This window comes from Bombina bombina, chromosome 7, assembly GCF_027579735.1.
Source record: "Bombina bombina isolate aBomBom1 chromosome 7, aBomBom1.pri, whole genome shotgun sequence".
In the NCBI taxonomy this organism is placed as follows: domain Eukaryota; kingdom Metazoa; phylum Chordata; class Amphibia; order Anura; family Bombinatoridae; genus Bombina; species Bombina bombina.
The window spans coordinates 491,383,388-491,403,839 of record NC_069505.1 but is presented as its reverse complement, the minus strand read 5'-3'; the positions used below and the strand labels follow the sequence as shown (position 1 = coordinate 491,403,839).

General features: G+C 43.1%; 1 protein-coding gene across 1 annotated transcript in view; it reads left to right on the top strand.

Moving 5' to 3' along the window:
- LOC128666831 (calpain-1 catalytic subunit) overlaps positions 1-20,452 on the top strand; it is a 211,203-nt gene that overhangs the window by 90,401 nt on the left and 100,350 nt on the right. The window contains exons 15-19 of the mRNA XM_053721632.1: positions 4,293-4,357; positions 4,462-4,530; positions 11,800-11,878; positions 12,268-12,384; positions 12,884-12,942. Coding sequence (XP_053577607.1) covers positions 4,293-4,357; positions 4,462-4,530; positions 11,800-11,878; positions 12,268-12,384; positions 12,884-12,942 — 389 coding nt within the window. The remainder of the gene's footprint in view (positions 1-4,292; positions 4,358-4,461; positions 4,531-11,799; positions 11,879-12,267; positions 12,385-12,883; positions 12,943-20,452) is intronic.

Genomic DNA, 20,452 nt, shown 5'->3' with positions numbered 1-20,452 from the left:
CACATATACATACACACACTCAAATAAAACACACACACATACAAACACTCATATTAGACATATTCACACTGCACATACTCTCATACAACATACGTACACACATCACACACTCTCATACAACAAACATACACACACACACACATATAACACACACAATCTCATATTACACATATACATACCACACACACTCTCATACAACATACATACACACACCACACACACTCATATAACACACACACTCTCAAATTACACATATACACACCTCACACACTCTAGTAAAACATACATACACACTCACTAATATAACACACACTCTCAAATTACATATATACACACCTCACACATAACTCGTATAACATACATACACACACACTCATATAACACACATTTGTATAATACACATATACATACCAAACACATTCTCATACAACATACATACACACACTCATACAATACACAATCTCATATTACACATATTCACACTGCACACACTCTCATACAACATACATACACACATCACACACACTCATATAACACACACAATCTCATATTGCACATACATACGCACATACACTCTCAAATTACACATATTCACACTGCACACACCCTCATATAACATACATACACACATTCACTCATATAACACACAATCTCATATTACACATATACATACCCAACACATTCTCATACAACATACATACACACACTCATATAATACAGACTCTCATATTACACATATTCACACTACACCCACTTTCATACATCATACATACACACACCACACACACTCATATAGCCCAAACAATCTCATATTACACATATACATACCACACACACTCTCATACAACATACATACACACACTCATATAACACACACACTCATATTACACATATACACACTCTCATACAACATACATACACACATCACATATACTCATATTACAAATATACACACTGCACACACTTTCATACAACATACATACACACACTCATATAACACACACACTCATATTACACATATACATACTAAACACATCCTCATACAACATACATACACAAACTCGTATAACACACACACTCATATTACACATATACACACTGCGCACACTCTCATACAACATACATACACACATCACACACACTCATATAGCACACATACTCATATTACACATATACATACACACACTCAAATAACACACACACACACATACAAACACTCATATTAGACATATTCACACTGCACACACTCTCATACAACATACATACACACATCACACACTCTCATACAACAAACATACACACACACTCATATAATACACACAATCTTATATTACACATATACATACCAAACACATTATATACAACATACATACACACATCACACACGCTTATATAACACACAATCTCATATTACACATATACATACCAAACACATTCTCATACAACATACATACACACACTCATATAACACACACACACATTAATATTACACATATTCACACTGCACACACTCTCATACAACATACATACACACATCTCACACACACTCATATAACACACAATCTCATATTGCACAATGCACATACATACACACACACACCCACATATAACACACACACTCTCAAATTACACATATTCACACACCGCACACTCTCATACAACATACATACATCACACACACTCATATAACTCACAATCTCATATTACACATATATACATACCAAACACATTCTCATACAACATACATACACACACTCATATAACACACAATCTCATATTACACATATACATACCAAACACATTCTCATACAACATACATACACACACTCATATAACACACAATCTCATATTACACATATACATACCCAACACATTCTCATACAACATGCATACATACACACACTCATATAATACACACTCTCATATACACACACATATTCACACTGCACCCACTCTCATACAACATACATACACACACCACACACACTCATATAGCACACACAATCTCATATTACACATATACATGCCACACACACTCTCATACAACATACATACACACATCACACACTCTCATACAACAAACATACACACACACTCATATAATACACACAATCTCATATTACACATATACATACCAAACACAATATTTACAACATACATACACACATCACACACGCTTATATAACACACAATCTCATATTACACATATACATACCAAATACCTTCTCATACAACATACATACACACACTCATATAACACACACACACTCATATTACACATATTCACACTGCACACACTCTCATACAACATACATACACACATCTCACACACACTCATATAACACACAATCTCATATTGCACATATACATACCACACACACTCTCATACAACATACATACACACACCACACACACTCTCAAATTACACATATACACACTGCACACACTCTCATACAACATACATACACACACCATCCATACTCATATAACACACACAATCTCATATTACATATATACACACCTCACACACTCTCGTACAACATACATACACACTCACTAATATAACACACACACTCTCATATTACATATATACACACCTCACACACTCTCCTACAACATACATACACACACTCATATAACACACAATCTCATATTACACATATACATACCAAACACATTCTCATACAACATACATACACACACTCATATAACACACAATCTCATATTACACATATACATACCAAACACATTCTCATACAACATACATACACACACTCATATAACACACAATATCATATTACACATATACATACCCAACACATTCTCATACAACATACATACATACACACACTCATATAATACACACTCTCATATACACACACATATTCACACTGCACCCACTCTCATACAACATACATACACACCACACACACTCATATAACACACAATCTCATATTACACATATAATACCACACACACTCTCATACAACATACATACACACACCACACACACTCATATAACACACACACTCTCAAATTACACATATACACACTGCACACACTCTCATACAACATACATACACACACCACCCACACTCATATGACACACACAATCTCATATTACATATATACACACCTCACACACTCTTGTACAACATACATACACACTCACTAATATAACACACACTCTCATATTACATATATACACACCTCACACACTCTCGTACAACATACATACACACTCACCAATATAACACACACACTCTCATATTACATTTATACACACCTCACACACTCTCGTACAACATACATACACACACACATATAACACACACACACACATATTAGACATATACATACTAAACACACTCTCATACAACATACATACACCACACACACTCTCATATTACACACACACAAGTCGTTACCCAGTAAACATGCTGTTGCGACCCAGTAATGGTTCCCGAAATGTCGTTTGAAGAAACCTGGTTTAGGCGCTAACTGTATGCTTCTTATTCTCTGTATGCTGTTCTTCTGAAGGGCTGGAATCGTGGTTGTTATAAAACTTATACATCAAACGTAGCTGAGCATTACATATTACTTTTTTGGAACTGACTAGTGGGGACATGCGCTAATGACGCTGCCGAATGAGGAAGTAGTAGACCGCTTGTAGACTTATTTTCGGTGCTGGATTTATGCTTGTGAAAGATCACCAGACTAAGATCTGGATCAGCACGGATCTTAGTGTGTTGATCTTTCACAAGAATCAGTTCAGCACCGAAAACTGCCGAAATCCACGGTTGCCACCTACTTTCTCATTCAGGAGCTAATGAAAGTTCCGAATACCCTTGCCGAGTCAAGTCAAATTTTTTTTTAAAACAAATTAGCATATTGTTTGCTGCAATTGTTTTTTGAATAGCTCCACTTGCCTTATTTGGAGGAGCCCAGCTTTGCTTTAGTCTGCAGTCAAGGCTAGCTCTGGTCATTATGTTATGTTTGCATATGTATATTTGTAGCCTTGAAAAGTATGCAGGGTATTTTTCCTATTAGAAAATTAGAAAATCCACAAGTTACTTTAAAAGGGGAAAAATAAATAATGAACTATATTGCAAAGCTGTTTTACTATGCATAACTAAACATTTTATAAACATAGCATCTCAAGGTGTTTGTTCCTTTAAACCATCAGTTAATAGTTGTTAGGTGGTCTTTATTTACTTATCCCAGCTTGTATTGGATGGCAAGTAGGTTATTGACATCTTCCAATGAATTATTGTCATATCTTCCTCCATTAGAAACTCATCTGAAGACAGATGGATTCTCTATAGAAACCTGCAGAAAGCTTCTAAGCATCGCTGATGTATCCTTCAGAGATGGATGGTGTGTGTGTGTGGGGGGGGGGGTAATAAAGGAGGGGGGGGGGGTGTCAGTCTTTTAAGTGTTCTCTTTAATACTATGTACCAGAGAAGAGGAAACGGGAAGTTGCAGGTGGATGAATTTAGGTATCTGTGGAGCAAAATTAAAGAGTGGGAGGTAAGTTGGATGAAGAGGCAACAAAAGCGACCCTACTTAAAGCATCCTATCACTACAGCATACATTGACTCAATGGTGCCGATTTAACAAAGTGCAGGCGGGCATGATACGATGCCACCCCCTGCAGATTTGCGGCCGCTAGCAGCCAGTGTCAATCAGCCCAATCGTATAGGATCGGGCAGATTGATCTCTGCAGCCTCAGAGCAGGCCGACCAGTTATAGAGCAGCGGTCTTTCGACCAATGCTTCATAACTGCTGTTTCCTGAGAGCCCGAAGGCTCGTGTGGAAACAGGGGCATCAAGTTCCATTCGGAGCTTGATAATTCGGCCCCAATGACTGCACATTATCAGGACAGGCTCAGACAGTGCTGGGTGTCTAATGCAGGGTGACCACCTGACTGCACTGAAATGGCAATGCTGCTACAAGGGCATTCAACATCTTCAGAGGCAGTAGCACTGCTTTATATACAGGCAGAAACAGTAGCAGAAGCTCTGATCAGAATTTTTAGTAGGGTTGGGTTTCCCTGTGAGTTTAAATTTGACTAAGAGACAGAATTTACAGCATACTTTACTCAGAAGCTGTGGAAGCTTATCCTTAGTGCCCCATATCACTTCAAACCAATGGCCTGTGCGAGAGATTCAATGGAACTCTTAAACAGAGGATTTGTAATTTTGTAAGTACCTATAAGGACTGGGAGAATCTATTACCTAACCTCCTGTTTGAGTATAAGAAAGTTCCCCCAGAATCCACTGGGTTCTCCCCATTTGAGCTCCTGGAAGGAAGGTTAGAAGGCCCCTAGGTCTGCTTAGAAAGCATTGGGAGGGAGAACTCCAAGAAGACTGCACCCCAGTAGTTACCTATGTCCTGCAGTTCAGGGAACGGATGGAGCAATTAAAAGGCTTAGTCAGAAAACATTTTTGGGCAGCTCATACAAAACAAAATGTATGATATGACAGGAATGCTCAGAGCAGGGAGTTCTGGGTAAGACAGAAGGTACTTGTGCTGCAGCCAGTCAGGCAGAGCAAACTTCAGGCCACCTGGTAGTAGAGAAACTTAGTCACACTACCTATGTAGTGGCACAATGTTCAGATCAAAGGGTGCGATGCACTTTTCATATGAACATAATGAAGCGGTATGTAAAGAGAAAAGAGTCACTAGCAGCTATTTGTGCACCTACAGGGGAGGATACAGACCCTTCTGAACTGCCTGAATCGTTAACTGACAGTCAGCACGCCCGATGTCTTGGGGTCACACTTGACTCAGATCTTTCCTTCACTCCTCACATTCAGTCCTTGGCTAAAGCCTGCCGCTTCCACCATAAAAACATCGCTAAAATTAGACATTTCCTTACACAAGATAAAACCAAGATTTTAATCCACTCTCTCATCCTTTCCCGCCTCGACTACTGCAACTCCATCCTCTCTGGTCTACCTAACTGCCGCATAGCTCCTTTACAATCCATTATGAATGCCTCTGCCAGGCTCATCTTCCTTACTCGTCGCTCTTCATCTGCTGCACCTCTCTGCCAATCCCTTCACTGGCTTCCTCTTGCCTCTAGGATTAAACATAAAATCCTCACCCTGACATATAAAGCTCTCAACTGCATTGCTCCCCCCTACATCTCAGAACTTGTCTCTAGATACTCTCCCTCCCATCCCCTTCGATCAGCTCAGGATCTCCTCCTCTCCTCCTCTCTTGTTACTTCCTCACATTCCCGTTTACAGGACTTCTCCAGACTGGCCCCCATCTTGTGGAATTCCCTGCCTCGCTCCATAAGACTCTCCCCTAGTTTTAACAGCTTCAAGCACTCCCTAAAAACTCTACTATTCAGGGATGCATACAACCAACACTAACCTTTCCTAACTCCATTGCTTTCCCCTTGAACCCCTTAGATTGTAAGCCTATGGGCCCAGCTGTTTACAGATCGCTTCATAAGAGCCGACTACAACAGTGAAACTCTCGGCAGGGCCCTCTACCCACTTGACCCCTACAAAAGCTATCCTGTACACCGACTATGTTTACAGCGCTGCGGAATCTGTTGGCGCTCTACAAATACCTGATAATAATAATAATAATAATAATAATAATAAGCAGGCCTCTTTCTCCTCTGAGGTCCAGTTAGGGGAAAAATTAGGAGAACAAGCGAGATGGCAGGCCCAGGAGTTGTTAGAGGCTGTTTTCTGCATTCTCTGGGCTAACTAATCTGACCCAACATCGGGTAGAGACATCAGGCCAGTCACTGCTCCAACAATCAGCATACTGGATCCCATAGGCAGTAGAAGAAGGGATGCACCAGAAGATTAAGGACATGTTAGCACTTAGGCTTATTGAACCCTCTGTCAGTCCTTGGGCCTCACCTGTAGTCCTGGTGCCCAAAAAGGGTGGTGCATTTAGTTTTGTGTGGATTATTGTAGGTTAAATGACAAAACAGTGACAGATTCTTATTCTATGCCCTGTATAGATGAACTATTAGACAGACTGTCCAGTGGACACTTCCTTACCACTCTAGACTTATGAAAGGAGTACCCTTTATCTGGTCAATGAAACTGTGTTACCTTCAGGACATTGAGAGCTGCTTTGCTGTGTATGGAGTTTGCATATCATCAGCTGGAAAGGTCAACGCTGAAGGACATTCTAGAAAGCAGGGGAAAGGTTGCGAGTAACAGAAGCAAGGCCACCCTTATTGCTGAACTCATGAAGGGAGACCGGGAGAGCCACATCCTTGCTACTTCTCGAGAAAGTGACTTTACCGGGAAGGTAAGAGAACCTGGCACTCTTTGGACCTAACTACAGTATGGAATTGATTTGTGAGATGTCCGTGGAGGTCACTAAAATGCCTCAAGAAGAGAAGGGGGTATCCCACCGCTGCCACCAAAAGTAGCGGACAACAGAGCAATCGTCCCTGGCTTCGGATCCAGACCTCTTCCGCTTCAATGTTTGTCCATTTTCCGGCAGCGAAAATCCAGCAGCGTGCTTTACTTTCCAGCAACACCCGACTTGTAGTGCCAAGCATCCTTCATGAAAACCACAGCAAGAAAGATTAAGCACCTCAAATTCCCCCACTTATATCTGCCACACACTTGATACATAGGAAAATAGACTGATCTTTATTAAAAACACACAGGGCTTAACTACAGTACACTGGGAGAGGTGGAAATGTAAAAAAAAATTCAGATAGAGCATGCAATTTTAAGCAATTTTCTAATTTACTCCTATTATCAATTTTTCTTCGTTCTCTTGCTATCTTTATTTGAAAAAGAAGGCATCTATGCTTTTTTTGGTTCAGACTCTGGACAGCACTTTTTTATTGGTGGATGAATTTATCCACCAATCAGCAAGAACAACCCAGGTTGTTCACCAAAAATGTGCCGGCATCTATACTATTCTTGCATTTCAAATAAAGATATCTAAAGAATGAAGAAAATTTGATGATAGGAATAAATTAGAAAGTTGCTTAAAATGTCATGCTCTGAATCACAAAAGAAAAAATGTGGGTTCAGTGTCCCTTTAATCACATCTTGCTGACATCCTGATATAGCCAGTTCACACTAAAACAAAGGGTTAATGACATCAGATGAACATAATGTCCTTATAATCAAACAGGAAGGTATAGCAAACACCAACAATAGTTCAACACTAATTGCATTACCTAGTCTCTGGTCTCAGAAGCTACCTGAGTTAACCCATGCAATTCCAGTCTGTACTGTTAAAATGCTGTCTAAAACAAGGGGTACATGACCCAAATGGACCAGGTTCGGAGCATTCATTCACAAGGAAAATAGTTCCATGCAGTAAACTGATGCTAACTTTTTGTAGAGGCATTGCCGTTACATGCACATTATCAGGACAGGTTCAGACAGTGCTGGGTGTCTAATGTAGGATGAACACCTGATTGCACATTATCAGGACAGGCTCAGACAGTGCTGGGTGTCTAATGTAGGGTGACAGACCGCCTGACTGCACATTATCAGGACAGGCTCAGATAGTGCTGGGTGTCTAATGTAGGATGACTGACCCCCTTACTGCACATTATCAGGACAGGCTCAAACAGTGCTGGGTGTCTAATGTAGGGTGACATACCCCTGACTGCACATTATCAGGACAGGCTCAGACAGTGCTGGGTGTCTAATGTAGGGTGACAGACCCCCTGACTGCACATTATCAGGACAGGCTCAGACAGTGCTGGGTGTCTAATTTAGGGTGACAGACCCCCCTGACTGCACATTATCAGGACAGGCTCAGACAGTGCTGGGTGTCTAATGTAGGGTGACAGACCCCCCTGACTGCACATTATCAGGACAGGCTAAGACAGTGCTGGGTGTCTAATGTAGGGTGACAGACCCCCTGACTGCACATTATCAGGACAGGCTCAGACAGTGCTGGGTGTCTAATGTAGGGTGACAGACCCCCTGACTGCACATTATCAGGACAGGCTCAGACAGTGCTGGGTGTCTAATGTAGGGTGACCACTTGATTGCATATTATCAGGACAGGCTAAGACAGTGCTGGGTGTCTAATGTAGGGTGACAGACCCCCTGACTGCACATTATCAGGACAGGCTCAGACAGTGCTGGGTGTCTAATGTAGGATGACTGACCCCCTGACTGCACATTATCAGGACAGGCTCAGACAGTGCTGGGTGTCTAATGTAGGGTGACTGACCCCCTGACTGCACATTATTAGGACAGGCTCAGACAGTGCTGGGTGTCTAATGTAGGGTGACAGACCCCCTTACTGCACATTATCAGGACAGGCTCAGACAGTGCTGGGTGTCTAATGTAGGATGACTGACCCCCTGACTGCACATTATCAGGACAGGCTCAGACAGTGCTGGGTGTCTAATGTAGGGTGACTGACCCCCTGACTGCACATTATCAGGACAGGCTCAGACAGTGCTGGGTGTCTAATGTAGGGTGACAGACCACCTGACTGCACATTATCAGGACAGGCTCAGACAGTGCTGGGTGTCTAATGTAGGATGACTGACCCCTGAATGCACATTATCAGGACAGGCTCAGACAGTGCTGGGTGTCTAATGTAGGGTGACTGACCCCCTGACTGCACATTATCAGGACAGGCTCAGACAGTGCTGGGTGTCTAATGTAGGGTGACAGAGCCCCTGACTGCAAATTATCAGGACAGGCTCAGGCAGTGCTGGGTGATCACCTGGCAAGGTGATCACCTGACTGCATTATCAGGACAGGGACAGTGCTGGGTGTTTAATACAGGATGAACACATGACTGCACATTATCAGGACAGGCTAAGACAGTGCTGGATGTCTAGGGCAGGGTGACTACCTGAATGCACATTAACAGGACAGGCTCAAACAGTGCTGGGTGTCTAATCCCCTGACCTCATTTTATCAGGACATGCTCAGACAGTGCTGGGTGTCTAATCTAGGGTGACCACCTGACCGCACATTAACAGGACAGGCTCAGACAGTGCTGGGTATGTAATGCAGGGTGACCACCTGACTGCACATTAACAGGACAGGCTCAAACAGTGCTGGGTATGTAATGCAGGGAGACTGACTGTTTATTATCAGGACAGGCTCAGAGAGTTCTAGGTGTCTTATCTAGGGTGACCTTCTGACCGCAGATTATCAGGACAGGCTCAGACAGTGCTGGGTGTCTAATCTAGGATGACCACCTGACCGCAGATTAATAGGACAGGCTTAGACACTGCTGGGTGTGTAATGCAGGGTGACTGTTTATTATCAGGACAGGCTCAGACAGTTCTGGGTGTCTAGGGCAGGGTGACCACCTTTCTGCACATTAACAAGACAGGCTCAGACAGTGCTGGGTTATCACCTGACTGCTCATTATCAGGACAGGCTCAGACAGTTCTCGTTGACTAATCTAGGGTGACTACCTAACCGCACATTATCAGGACAGGCTCAGACAGTGCTGGTTGATCACCTGACTGCTCATTATCAGGACAGGCTCAGACAGTGCTGGGTGTGTAATGTAGGGTGACCACGTGATTGCACATTATCAGGACAGGCTCAGACACTGCTGGGTGTCTAATCTAGGGTGACCCCTTTCCGCACATTATCAGGACTGGTTCAGACAGTGCTGGATGTGTAATGCAGACAGACTGTTTATTATTAGGACAGTGCTGCGTGTCTCATGCAGGGTGACTACCAGGCTGTACATTATCAGGACAGGATCGGAACCTGCTGGATGATCACCTGACTGCACATTATCAGGACAGGCTCAGACAGTACTGGGTGTCTAATCTAGGGCGACCCCCTGACCGCACATTATCAGGACAGGCTCAGACATTCCTGGATGTTGAATGGAGACTTATCAGGACAGGCTTGTACAGTGCTGGGTGTCTAATGTAGGGTGACCCCTTTCCGCACATTATCAGGACAGGTTCGGACAGTGCTTGGTATCTTGGACAGGATGACTTCCTGAAAGCACATTATCAGGACAGGCTCATACTAGGCTGGGTGTGTAATTTAGGGTGACCCCTTTCCGCACATTATCAGGACAGGCTCAGACAGGGCTGGGTGTCTAATCTAGGACGACACCCTGACCGCACATTATCAGGACAGGCTCAGACTAGGCTTGGTGTGTAATGCAGGGTGACCCCCTGATCGTACATTATCAGGACAGACTCAGACAGGGCTGGGTGTCTAATCTAGGATGACCCCCTGACCGCACATTATCAGGACAGGCTCAGACAGGGCTGGGTGTCTAATCTAGGGTGACCCCCTTTCCGCACATTATCAGGACAGGCTCAGACAGGGCTGGGTGTCTAATCTAGGACGACCCCCTGACCGCACATTATCAGGACAAGCTCACACTATGCTTGGTGTGTAATGCAGGGTGACCCCCTGATCGTACATTATCAGGACAGACTCAGACAGGGCTGGGTGTGTAATGCAGGGTGACCCCCTGACCGCACATTATCAGGACAGGCTCAGACAGGGCTGGGTGTCTAATCTAGGATGACCCCCTGACTGCACATTATCAGGACAGGCTCAGACAGGGCTGGGTGTCTAATCTAGGATGACCCCCTGACCGCACATTATCAGGACAGGCTCAGACAGGGCTGGGTGTCTAATCTAGGATGACTCCCCTGACTGCACATTATCAGGACAGGCTCAGACAGGGCTGGGTGTCTAATCTAGGATGACCCCCTGACCGCACATTATCAGGACAGGCTCAGACAGGGCTGAGTGTCTAATCTAGGACGACCCCCTGACCGCACATTATCAGGACAGGCTCAGACAGTTCAGTTAATATTTCCTCTCTTTGCAGCACATCTTCGCTGATTTTGATAAAGACAGATCAGGGACAATGGACGTGAGTGAGATGCGACTGGCGCTAGCAGCAGCAGGTAATAGGAGATTTCTCTGTACTAAGTCACTGTGTGTTCAGCTACCTCTATTGCAAGGAATCAACTTCAGCTCCTTAAAGGCACTTAAACCCATGATTCAGACAACTGGGATCTAGCTGAAAGCCAATGGCACAAGACATATATGTGCTGCCACCAATCAGCAGCTTCTAAGCCCACCTAGGAATACTTTTCAACAAAGAATACAAAAAGAACAAAGCAAATGAGATAATAGAAATAAATTGGAAAGTTATTTAAAATTCCATCTGATTTATGAAAGAAACAAAATGTGAGTTTTATTTCGATTTAAGCTCTTTATAGCGCAAGTGTCAGATTTATATAAAATGCTCCTTACAGACTCTCTGATACTCACAACATCATTTCTTACTCAGGATTTCACCTCAACAACCAAATGGTGGAATCTCTCACGCGACAATACGGCAATGACGTCTGCCGAGTGGATTTTGACAACTTCCTTTCCTGTCTGACGTTTCTACTTAATGTGTTTGGTAAGAGAAAAATTAGCTACCGCTGGTTAAAGGGACGCTAAATGAATATTTTTTCTTTCATTTCATTTCATTTTTCATTATTATTGATTCAGATAGAACATGCAATTTTTAGCAACTTTCTAATTTACTCCTATTATCATTTTTTTCCGTTCTCTTGGTATCTTTATTTGAAAAATCAGAAATGTAAAGCTTAGGAGCCGGCCCATTTTTAGTTCAGAACCTGGGTTACGCTTGCTTATTGGTTTGCTAAATGTAGTCACCAATAAGCAAGCGCTATCCATGGTGCTGAACCAAAAATGGGCTGCCTCCTAAGCTTTACATTCTTGCTTTTTAAATAAAGATACTAAAAGAATGGGGAAAAAATGATAATAGGAGTAAATTAGAAAGTTGCTTAAAATTGCATGCTCTATCTGACTCATGAAAGAAAAAAATTGGATTTAGTGTCCCTTTAAGGTTGAGCTGCAACTGGAATCATGTGATCTGTTTCTTTGTATTACAGGTCAATGCAAAAAACTAGATGAAAACAAAGATGGCGCGGTCACTATCCCTGTTGGGCAGGTTAGTATCTTGGCTACAAATTAGGAACGGGGGGGAATTAACTTTTGGGAAATCGTTACTATAAATAGATTAGATTTTATATGTGTAGTTTAAAAAAAATCTGAATATAGTTTATTTCCCTGTATTAACTGTAATTTCGTTCTGCAGGACCTAAAACTATAACCCAGCAAATTTCTACACAGTGATTGCTTGATCAGTGCAGGACCTTGTCCAAATCCAAAATAAAAAACAAAAGTAGCTTTCCAAGGGGTCAATGATTTGCAAATCAATGCAAATTACAGTTTAAAGCAAATGGTTTGAATGCAGCAGTTATACAAATATATTGTTTTAAATATCGTTGTGAACGCACATAAAGAATATAAAAAATATTATAGTAGTGAGACTGCGATCTCTCTATGGATCATGTGACAACTGTAAATATCTAGAAAATGGTTTGAGATCCCTAACAAATCTAGGGCAAGATTACAAGTGTTGCGGTACAGCTATACCGCTGAAAAATTGGCCTTTGCTCACGGAATGGCAGGTCTCCCATATTACAAGTCGCGTGGTACGGCTATACCGCAAACGTTTTAGCCTGTACCGCAACTCTCCATTCCGCACTCAAAAAATAGCTGTTGAGTGTGGAATTTTCAGGTCACCCATATTACAGGTTGTGTGGTCCGGCTATTCCGCTAGCGTTATAGCTTATACCGCCACAATCCATTCTGCGATCAGAGACCAATAGTTATGGATTTTGCAAAATAAAAATGTTTCACAAAACTCATAACAAAAATGCTACAAAGTACACTAACACCCATAAACTACCTAAACTGCCACCCCCTGTTTAATTTAAGGCAATGCCCTACAAAAGGCCCTTTTCAGGGCTATTGGTAGATTATTTTTAGATTACGGATAATTTTGTTTATTATTTTTTGTAATCTAAGAATTTATTTATTTTTCGTAATTTTAGTATTTGTTTTTTTGTAATGTTAGATATTTTTTTCCGTAAATTAGGATTTTTTAATTTTGTAATTTAGGTTTTTTATTTTTTGTTTATTTTAGTTTTTTAAAATAGTAATGTTATGTCAATTTATAATTTAAGCTTAGGTTTCTTTCCTAAGACATGGAGTCCACAACGTCATTCCAATTACTAGTGGGAATATCTCTCCTGGCCAGCAAGAGGAGGCAAAGAGCACTACAGCAAAGCTGTTAAGTGTCACTCCCCTACCCATAATCCCCAGTCATTCTCTTTGCTTCTGTCAATGTAGGAGGTGAAGTTTGGTGTCTGAAGATTTGAATTCCTTTTTCTGGTACTTTTCCCTGCAAGCAAGGCTTTTGGGTTTAGCTGTGTCCACATCAATCTCTTCAGTAGAGTAGTGGTGACTTTTAAGCAGTTAGAAAGTTTTGAGATGGTCCTTACTTAATTTTCTAACACGTTTGCTGCCCTTGGTATCGAAAGCCAGAGTTGGTTACTCTGTTCTTTCTTTTTCTACAGGTCTCTGTGAGGACTATGTGTCCTTTAACACCTTGTAAGCTGTCTTCCTGCCTGACAGCTAGATTGCAGGTAAGTGCCTTTTGTCTTCTAGGTATTGGAGACTTGCACTTAAGAAGATTGAGCTGCAACTTTAATTTGGGACATATGATATCCTTTATATATTAGCATCGGTTCTCTCTGCACCAAGGGCGCATTCCCCTTTTTGTATTCCAGGTATATATCGGCATATTGGACGATTTGAGGATCCACAGCGGTCCCACACAGCAGAATGGCCAGGATCGAGTCAGCCGAGCGGCTCTGAAGCTTCGGCTTGCCAGATATTGCACTGTATGTGCAATTACACTTGTGAGTACCGTTTCTATCACCAACACCAGTGTTACTATATACAGTTTTAGGGTTGTCTGCACCAAGAGCGCCTCTTTCTTTTTTGTCTTATAGGACTTGTTATATTTATAGGCAGGGTGCAGGCACTTTATATCTGACTTGGAGACTAAGGGGTTAATACTTTTGTTTGGTTTTAAAGCATTTCCATCTAATACGAGGAGAGTCCACAGCTTTATTCATTACTTGTGGAAAATACAGAACCTGGCCACCAGGAGGAGGCAAAGACGCCCCAGCCAAAGGCTTAAATACCTCCCCCACTCCCCTCATCCCCCAGTCACTCTTTGCCTTTTGTCACAGGAGGATGGCAGAGAAGTGTCGGAAGATTTCGGAGTAGTTTCTTATGGAGGGTAGTACTCTTCGGAATGGGACTGGAGTTTTAAGTAGTCTTGTCAGCTACGAATGTTGGGGTCTGGAGATGCAGGGAGAGTCTTTCTGTGAAACCATCCAGACTCATATTAACAGCTTCTTTAAGCAATCAGTGTTGACGAGTTTCACTGCCTGCTTTCTTTCACTGAAGTCTAGGTCAGGAGCGATGCTACACACTGTCAAACTTGAGAGGCTGTGTTCCTGTTTCACGGCGTTGATTCTGGTAAGATCGTTTCATTTTTTATATCTGTAATGATAAAGTAAGAAGACAGGGTCCCAGTGTGACTCCTTTTATCTGTATAGAATCAAGGGTTCTGGAAGGTGATTATTGAACAGGGGGGGAGGTATACATGATTGCTTTATTGTGTTTTTTGCCGCAACATGTGTGAGATGTGGCTCTGGCAATGTGGAACAGTCAGGTTTTACCTTCATTTGTTTTCTGCGCAGCCTGTTTAGTTGGCGCGCTTTTTCTTGGCTGCAGGGGCGGTCCTGCACAGTACTCCATGTGACCGGGTGTGGCTTCTTTCTCTTCCTTTTCCTGACCGTCGGTACAGGAGACAAAAGCAGTTTCTCCGTGGGCCTGGGTCATAGGAGGTGGTGAGTGCCCCGGCCATTGGGAGTATAAAGGTGCCTTTTCATTTTTTCTATATTCCATATTAAAGGCGCAAGCTATGGAGGACTCTGATGCGTTAGAGGGTACTCTCTCTTTACCTTAATCTAATACCTGTGTTTATTGTGAGGAGGCTTCGGTATACCTGCCTGCTCAACTATGTTTCACATGCCTCGATAAATTAGTGATATCTAAAAGAAATAAGATGTTTAGTACCAGTGAGCCGTCTACCTCTGAGGGGTATCCGTCTCATTCATCTCCGATTACACATGCAGCTCCCCAGTGCACTTCTAATCCTCCTACAGGAGGGGCAATGTTACCACCTGATTTTGCTGATCAGTTGCAAACGGCAGTGTTTGAGGTCCTTAGTGCTTTACCTCATCCTGCTAGGCGCAAGCGAAAGGTTAAACATTGCTATCCTTCCCAGGGGTCATCTACTCTGTTGGATGTATCTGAGACTAGATTATCCTTTGATGCAGAGGATTCCAATACTTCGGAGGACTCTTGGGTCAGAATCTGTGGCCTCTAAACCTCCGGCTGCGGAGGAACCAGACTTTAGGTTTAGGATGGAGCACTTACGCTTTTTATTAAAAGAGGTGTTGGCTACTCTAGAGGTTCCAGAACCGAAGTTACCCAAGGAACCTTCTATTCCTAAGCTTGATAAAGTTTATGGGCTCCATGTACTAAGCCGTCAATTCATCCGTCATTTAAGACGCGGATAAACTCGCCGTTACTCGCTGCGGGCGAAATGGTGTCCGCTGTCACTATGTACTAATAATCCCCCAATAAATAGACAAGTCTAGCCCGCCGCGAGCAGTGGCGGATTATTGATAAATTTGACGCCTCGCTCGCCGCGACTAAGCTGATGTACTTAACTTTCAGTTGAATTGTCTGGCCAATTATTAACACGTGACATGCAAGGTGTCACGAACATCATAGTAGTCGCGGGAATAGAATTTTGCTCCTATAAAAGTTCAACTTATCTAAACAACTTTATTATTGTTCAAAATTTTTTGAAGAGTGATAACAGAGCGTTATTTTTGTAATATTTATTTACAATTTGGATATGGCTTCATCTGGATCTGATAATATATAAATATTAATATAAAAATAATTATAAAGATTGACAACTATACTATACAAATTTAAAATATAGATTACTCTTTAATTACAGTCGACAAATTTGGCGCAATTTATGTACATGGAAATGAGAGACAAATTAGACGCCAGTTATGCTGTACAATGCTGATATTACTGCCTTTTATATATGTCTAGACTGGCGTCTAGATTGACTTTCCTATTGTTTTGTACCTTGCCTGCCACCTAAAAGGTGGCAAGGCAAAAATAACGAGGTGGGAGCGGAAATTGTAGCGAGCGGACAAATAGATTTTTTAGTACATTCGTTTTTGGCGAGTTGGTGGTCAAATGTGTCTAATTACAGTGAAAAATGGAGAGGTAGCGAGGTTTGACGGATAAGTACGCTCGCAATTTTAAAGATGCGAGTTTGAACATAGTTGACGACTTTGTACATATCAGTTTGCGAGTTTTGACGCGAGATTTGTTGCGGGTAGCTCGCTGACTGCTTAGTACATGGAGCCCTATGAGGAGAGGGTAGTGCCCCAGACTTTCCCGGTACCCGTAAAGATGGCGAATATTATTAAGAATAAATGGGAGAGACTTGGATCGTCTTTCTCCCCTTCTTCTTTGTTTAAAAAATTGTCCCCGGTTCCTGACTCTCAGCTAGAATTGTGGGGATCTGTCCCTAAGGTGGATGGAGCTATCTCCATGCTCGCTAAGCACACCATTATTCTGCTTAAGGATAGTTCGTCGTTTAAGGAACCCATAGATAAAAAGTTAGAGACCCTGTTAAGAAAGATGTTTCAGCACACGGGGTTCGTATTTCAACCTGCAGCGGCGGTCGCTACGGTGGCGAGAGCTGCTACCTAATGGTGTGAGTTTCTGTCAGAAATGATCGATGTGGAGACTCCTCTCGATGAGATACAGGAAAGAATTAAGGCCCTGAGGGTAGCTAATTCATTTATCTGTGATGCAAATATGCAGATTATTCGATTGAATGCCAAAACATCAGGCTTTTCTGTTCTGGCCCTGAGGGCTCTGTGGTTGAAGTCGTGGTCGGCTGACATGACGTCCAAATCTAGATTGCTTTCCCTTCCATTTAAGGGAAAGATTATTTTCGGTCCAGGCCTGGACTCTATCATATCCACGGTCACGGGGGGCAAGGGTGCCTTTCTACCGCAGGATAAGAAGAATAAACCGAAGGGTCCTAATTTTCGTCCCTTTTGTTCGGACAAGTCCCAACAACAGCAGCCTGCCGCAAAACCCGAGCAGTCCAAGGGTTCTTGGAAGCCCTATCAGTATTGGAACAAAGCCAACCAGAGCAAGAAGATCGCAGAGACAAAATCGTCATGAAGGGGCGGCCCCCGATCCGTCTCTGGATTTCGTAAGGGGCAGACTATCTCTTTTCATGGAGGCTTGGAGGAGAGACGTGCAGAATCCTTGGGTTCTGGAGGTCATTGCCCAGGGTTACAGGATAGGTTTCAAAACTCACCCTCCCAGGGGCAGATTCCTCTTGTCAAATCTATCGTCAAAACCAGAGAAACGATATGCTTTTCTAGAGTGCGTGAGGGATCTCTCCTCTCTAGGAGTAATTGTACCTGTACCTCTAGCAGAAAGGGGTCTAGAGTACTATTCAAACCTTTTCATGGTACCAAAGAAGGAAGGCACGTTTTGCCCAATTCTGGACCTAAAGTGCTTAAACAAGTTTCTGTCGGTCCCATCGTTGAAGATGGAGACGATAAGGTCTATACTGCCCCTAGTGAAAGAGGGTCAGTTCATGACAATGATAGACTTGAAGGACGCTTACCTTCATGTGCCAATACACAAGGATCTCTTCAGGTTCCTAAGGTTCGCCTTTCTGGATCAGCACTTCCAGTTTGTAGCTCTTCCCTTTGGGCTGGCTACTGCTCCAAGAATCTTCACAAAGGTTCTAGGAACTCTGCTCACTGTGGCAAGATCCAGAGGGATAGCAGTAGCTCCTTATCTAGACTACATTCTGGTCCAGGCCCTGTCCTACCGGCTGGCAGGGGACCATTCGAGAGCCCTTTTCTTTCTTCTGCAATCTCATGGATGGAAGATAAACTCAGGAAAGAGTTCTCTAGTTCCCAGTACCAGAGTGGAGTTCCTGGGCACGATGATAGACTCCATATCCATGAAAATATTCCTAACAGACCAGAGACGTTGCAAAATTGTCTCCAGCCGTCTTGTCATTCAATCCTCCTCGAGACCATCAGTGGCCCGGTGCATGGAGGTGATCAGGCTCATGGTATCCACTATAGATGTCATTCCATTTGCCAGATTCCATCTCTGGCCTCTTCAGGTGTGCATGCTGAGGCAGTGGAACGGTGATCATTCGGACCTATCCCAACTGATCTCTCTGGACAATGGGTCGAGGGAATCTCTCTCTTGGTGGCTCTGTCCAGATCAGCTGTCCCAGGGGACATCCTTCCTCAGATCATCTTGAGAGATTGTGACTACGGACGTGAGTCTCTCAGGTTGGGGAGCGGTTTGGGGTGCCAGGAAGGCACAGGGCAGGTGGAATCAGAAGGAGTATCTTCTCTCGATCAACATCCTGGAACTTCGAGCGATCTCCAACGCTCTGGGGGCTTGGCCCCTCCTGGGTTCGTCCAAGTTCATCAGATTCCAGTCGGACAACATTACCTAGGTGGCTTACATCAACCATCAGGGGGGAACGAGATTTTCTCAGCAGACAGTCGTTTCATCCGGGGGAATTGTCTCTTCACCCCAAAGTGTTTGCGGAGATCTCATAGCATCCAGACTCAATTTCAAGCTACCCAATTACAGTTCGCGGTCCAGGGATCCCCAGGCAGAACTGATAGATGCCTTAGCAGTGCCTTGGGGATTCAACCTAGTCTACATATTTCCACTGTTACCACTTCTACCTTGAGTAGTGGCACGCATCAAACAGGAGCAAGCGTCAACTATTCTGATTGCTCCGTCGTGGCTGCGGAGGACGTGGTTTGTGGATCTAGTGGGGATGTCATCGTCTCCTCCATGGAGGTTGCCCTGTCGCAGGGACCTACTAGTATAGGGCCCATTTGTGCATCAGAATCTAGATTCTCTGAGGCTGACTGCGTGGAGATTGAAAGCTTAGTCTTAGCCAGGAGTGAATTTTCTGAGAGGGTGATTGATACTCTCATTCAAGCCAGAAAGCCGGTCACCCGTTGCATCTATCATAAGGTGTGGAGGACCTACTTAATCTGGTGTGAAACTCGTGGATATTCCTGACATAAGGTCAGGGTATCCAGAATTCTTTCCTTCCTCCAGGATGGGTTGGAGAAGGGACTTGCCGCCAGTTCCTTAAGTGGACAGATTTTGTCTCTATCTGTGGTGTTACACAAGAAGCTTGCTAAGCTTCCTGATATACAGTCTTTTGTTTAGGCTCTGTCCAGGATCAGGCCTGTGTTTAGACATTCTGCACCTCCTTGGAGTTTGAATCTGGTTCTTAAGGTTTTGCAAGGGGCTCCGTTTGAGCCTATGCATTCTCTTGACATTAAGACTCTGTCTTGGAAGGTTCTTTTTCTTTTGGCTATTGCTTCGGCATGCAGAGTCTCTGAATTAGCGGCCTTGCAATGTGA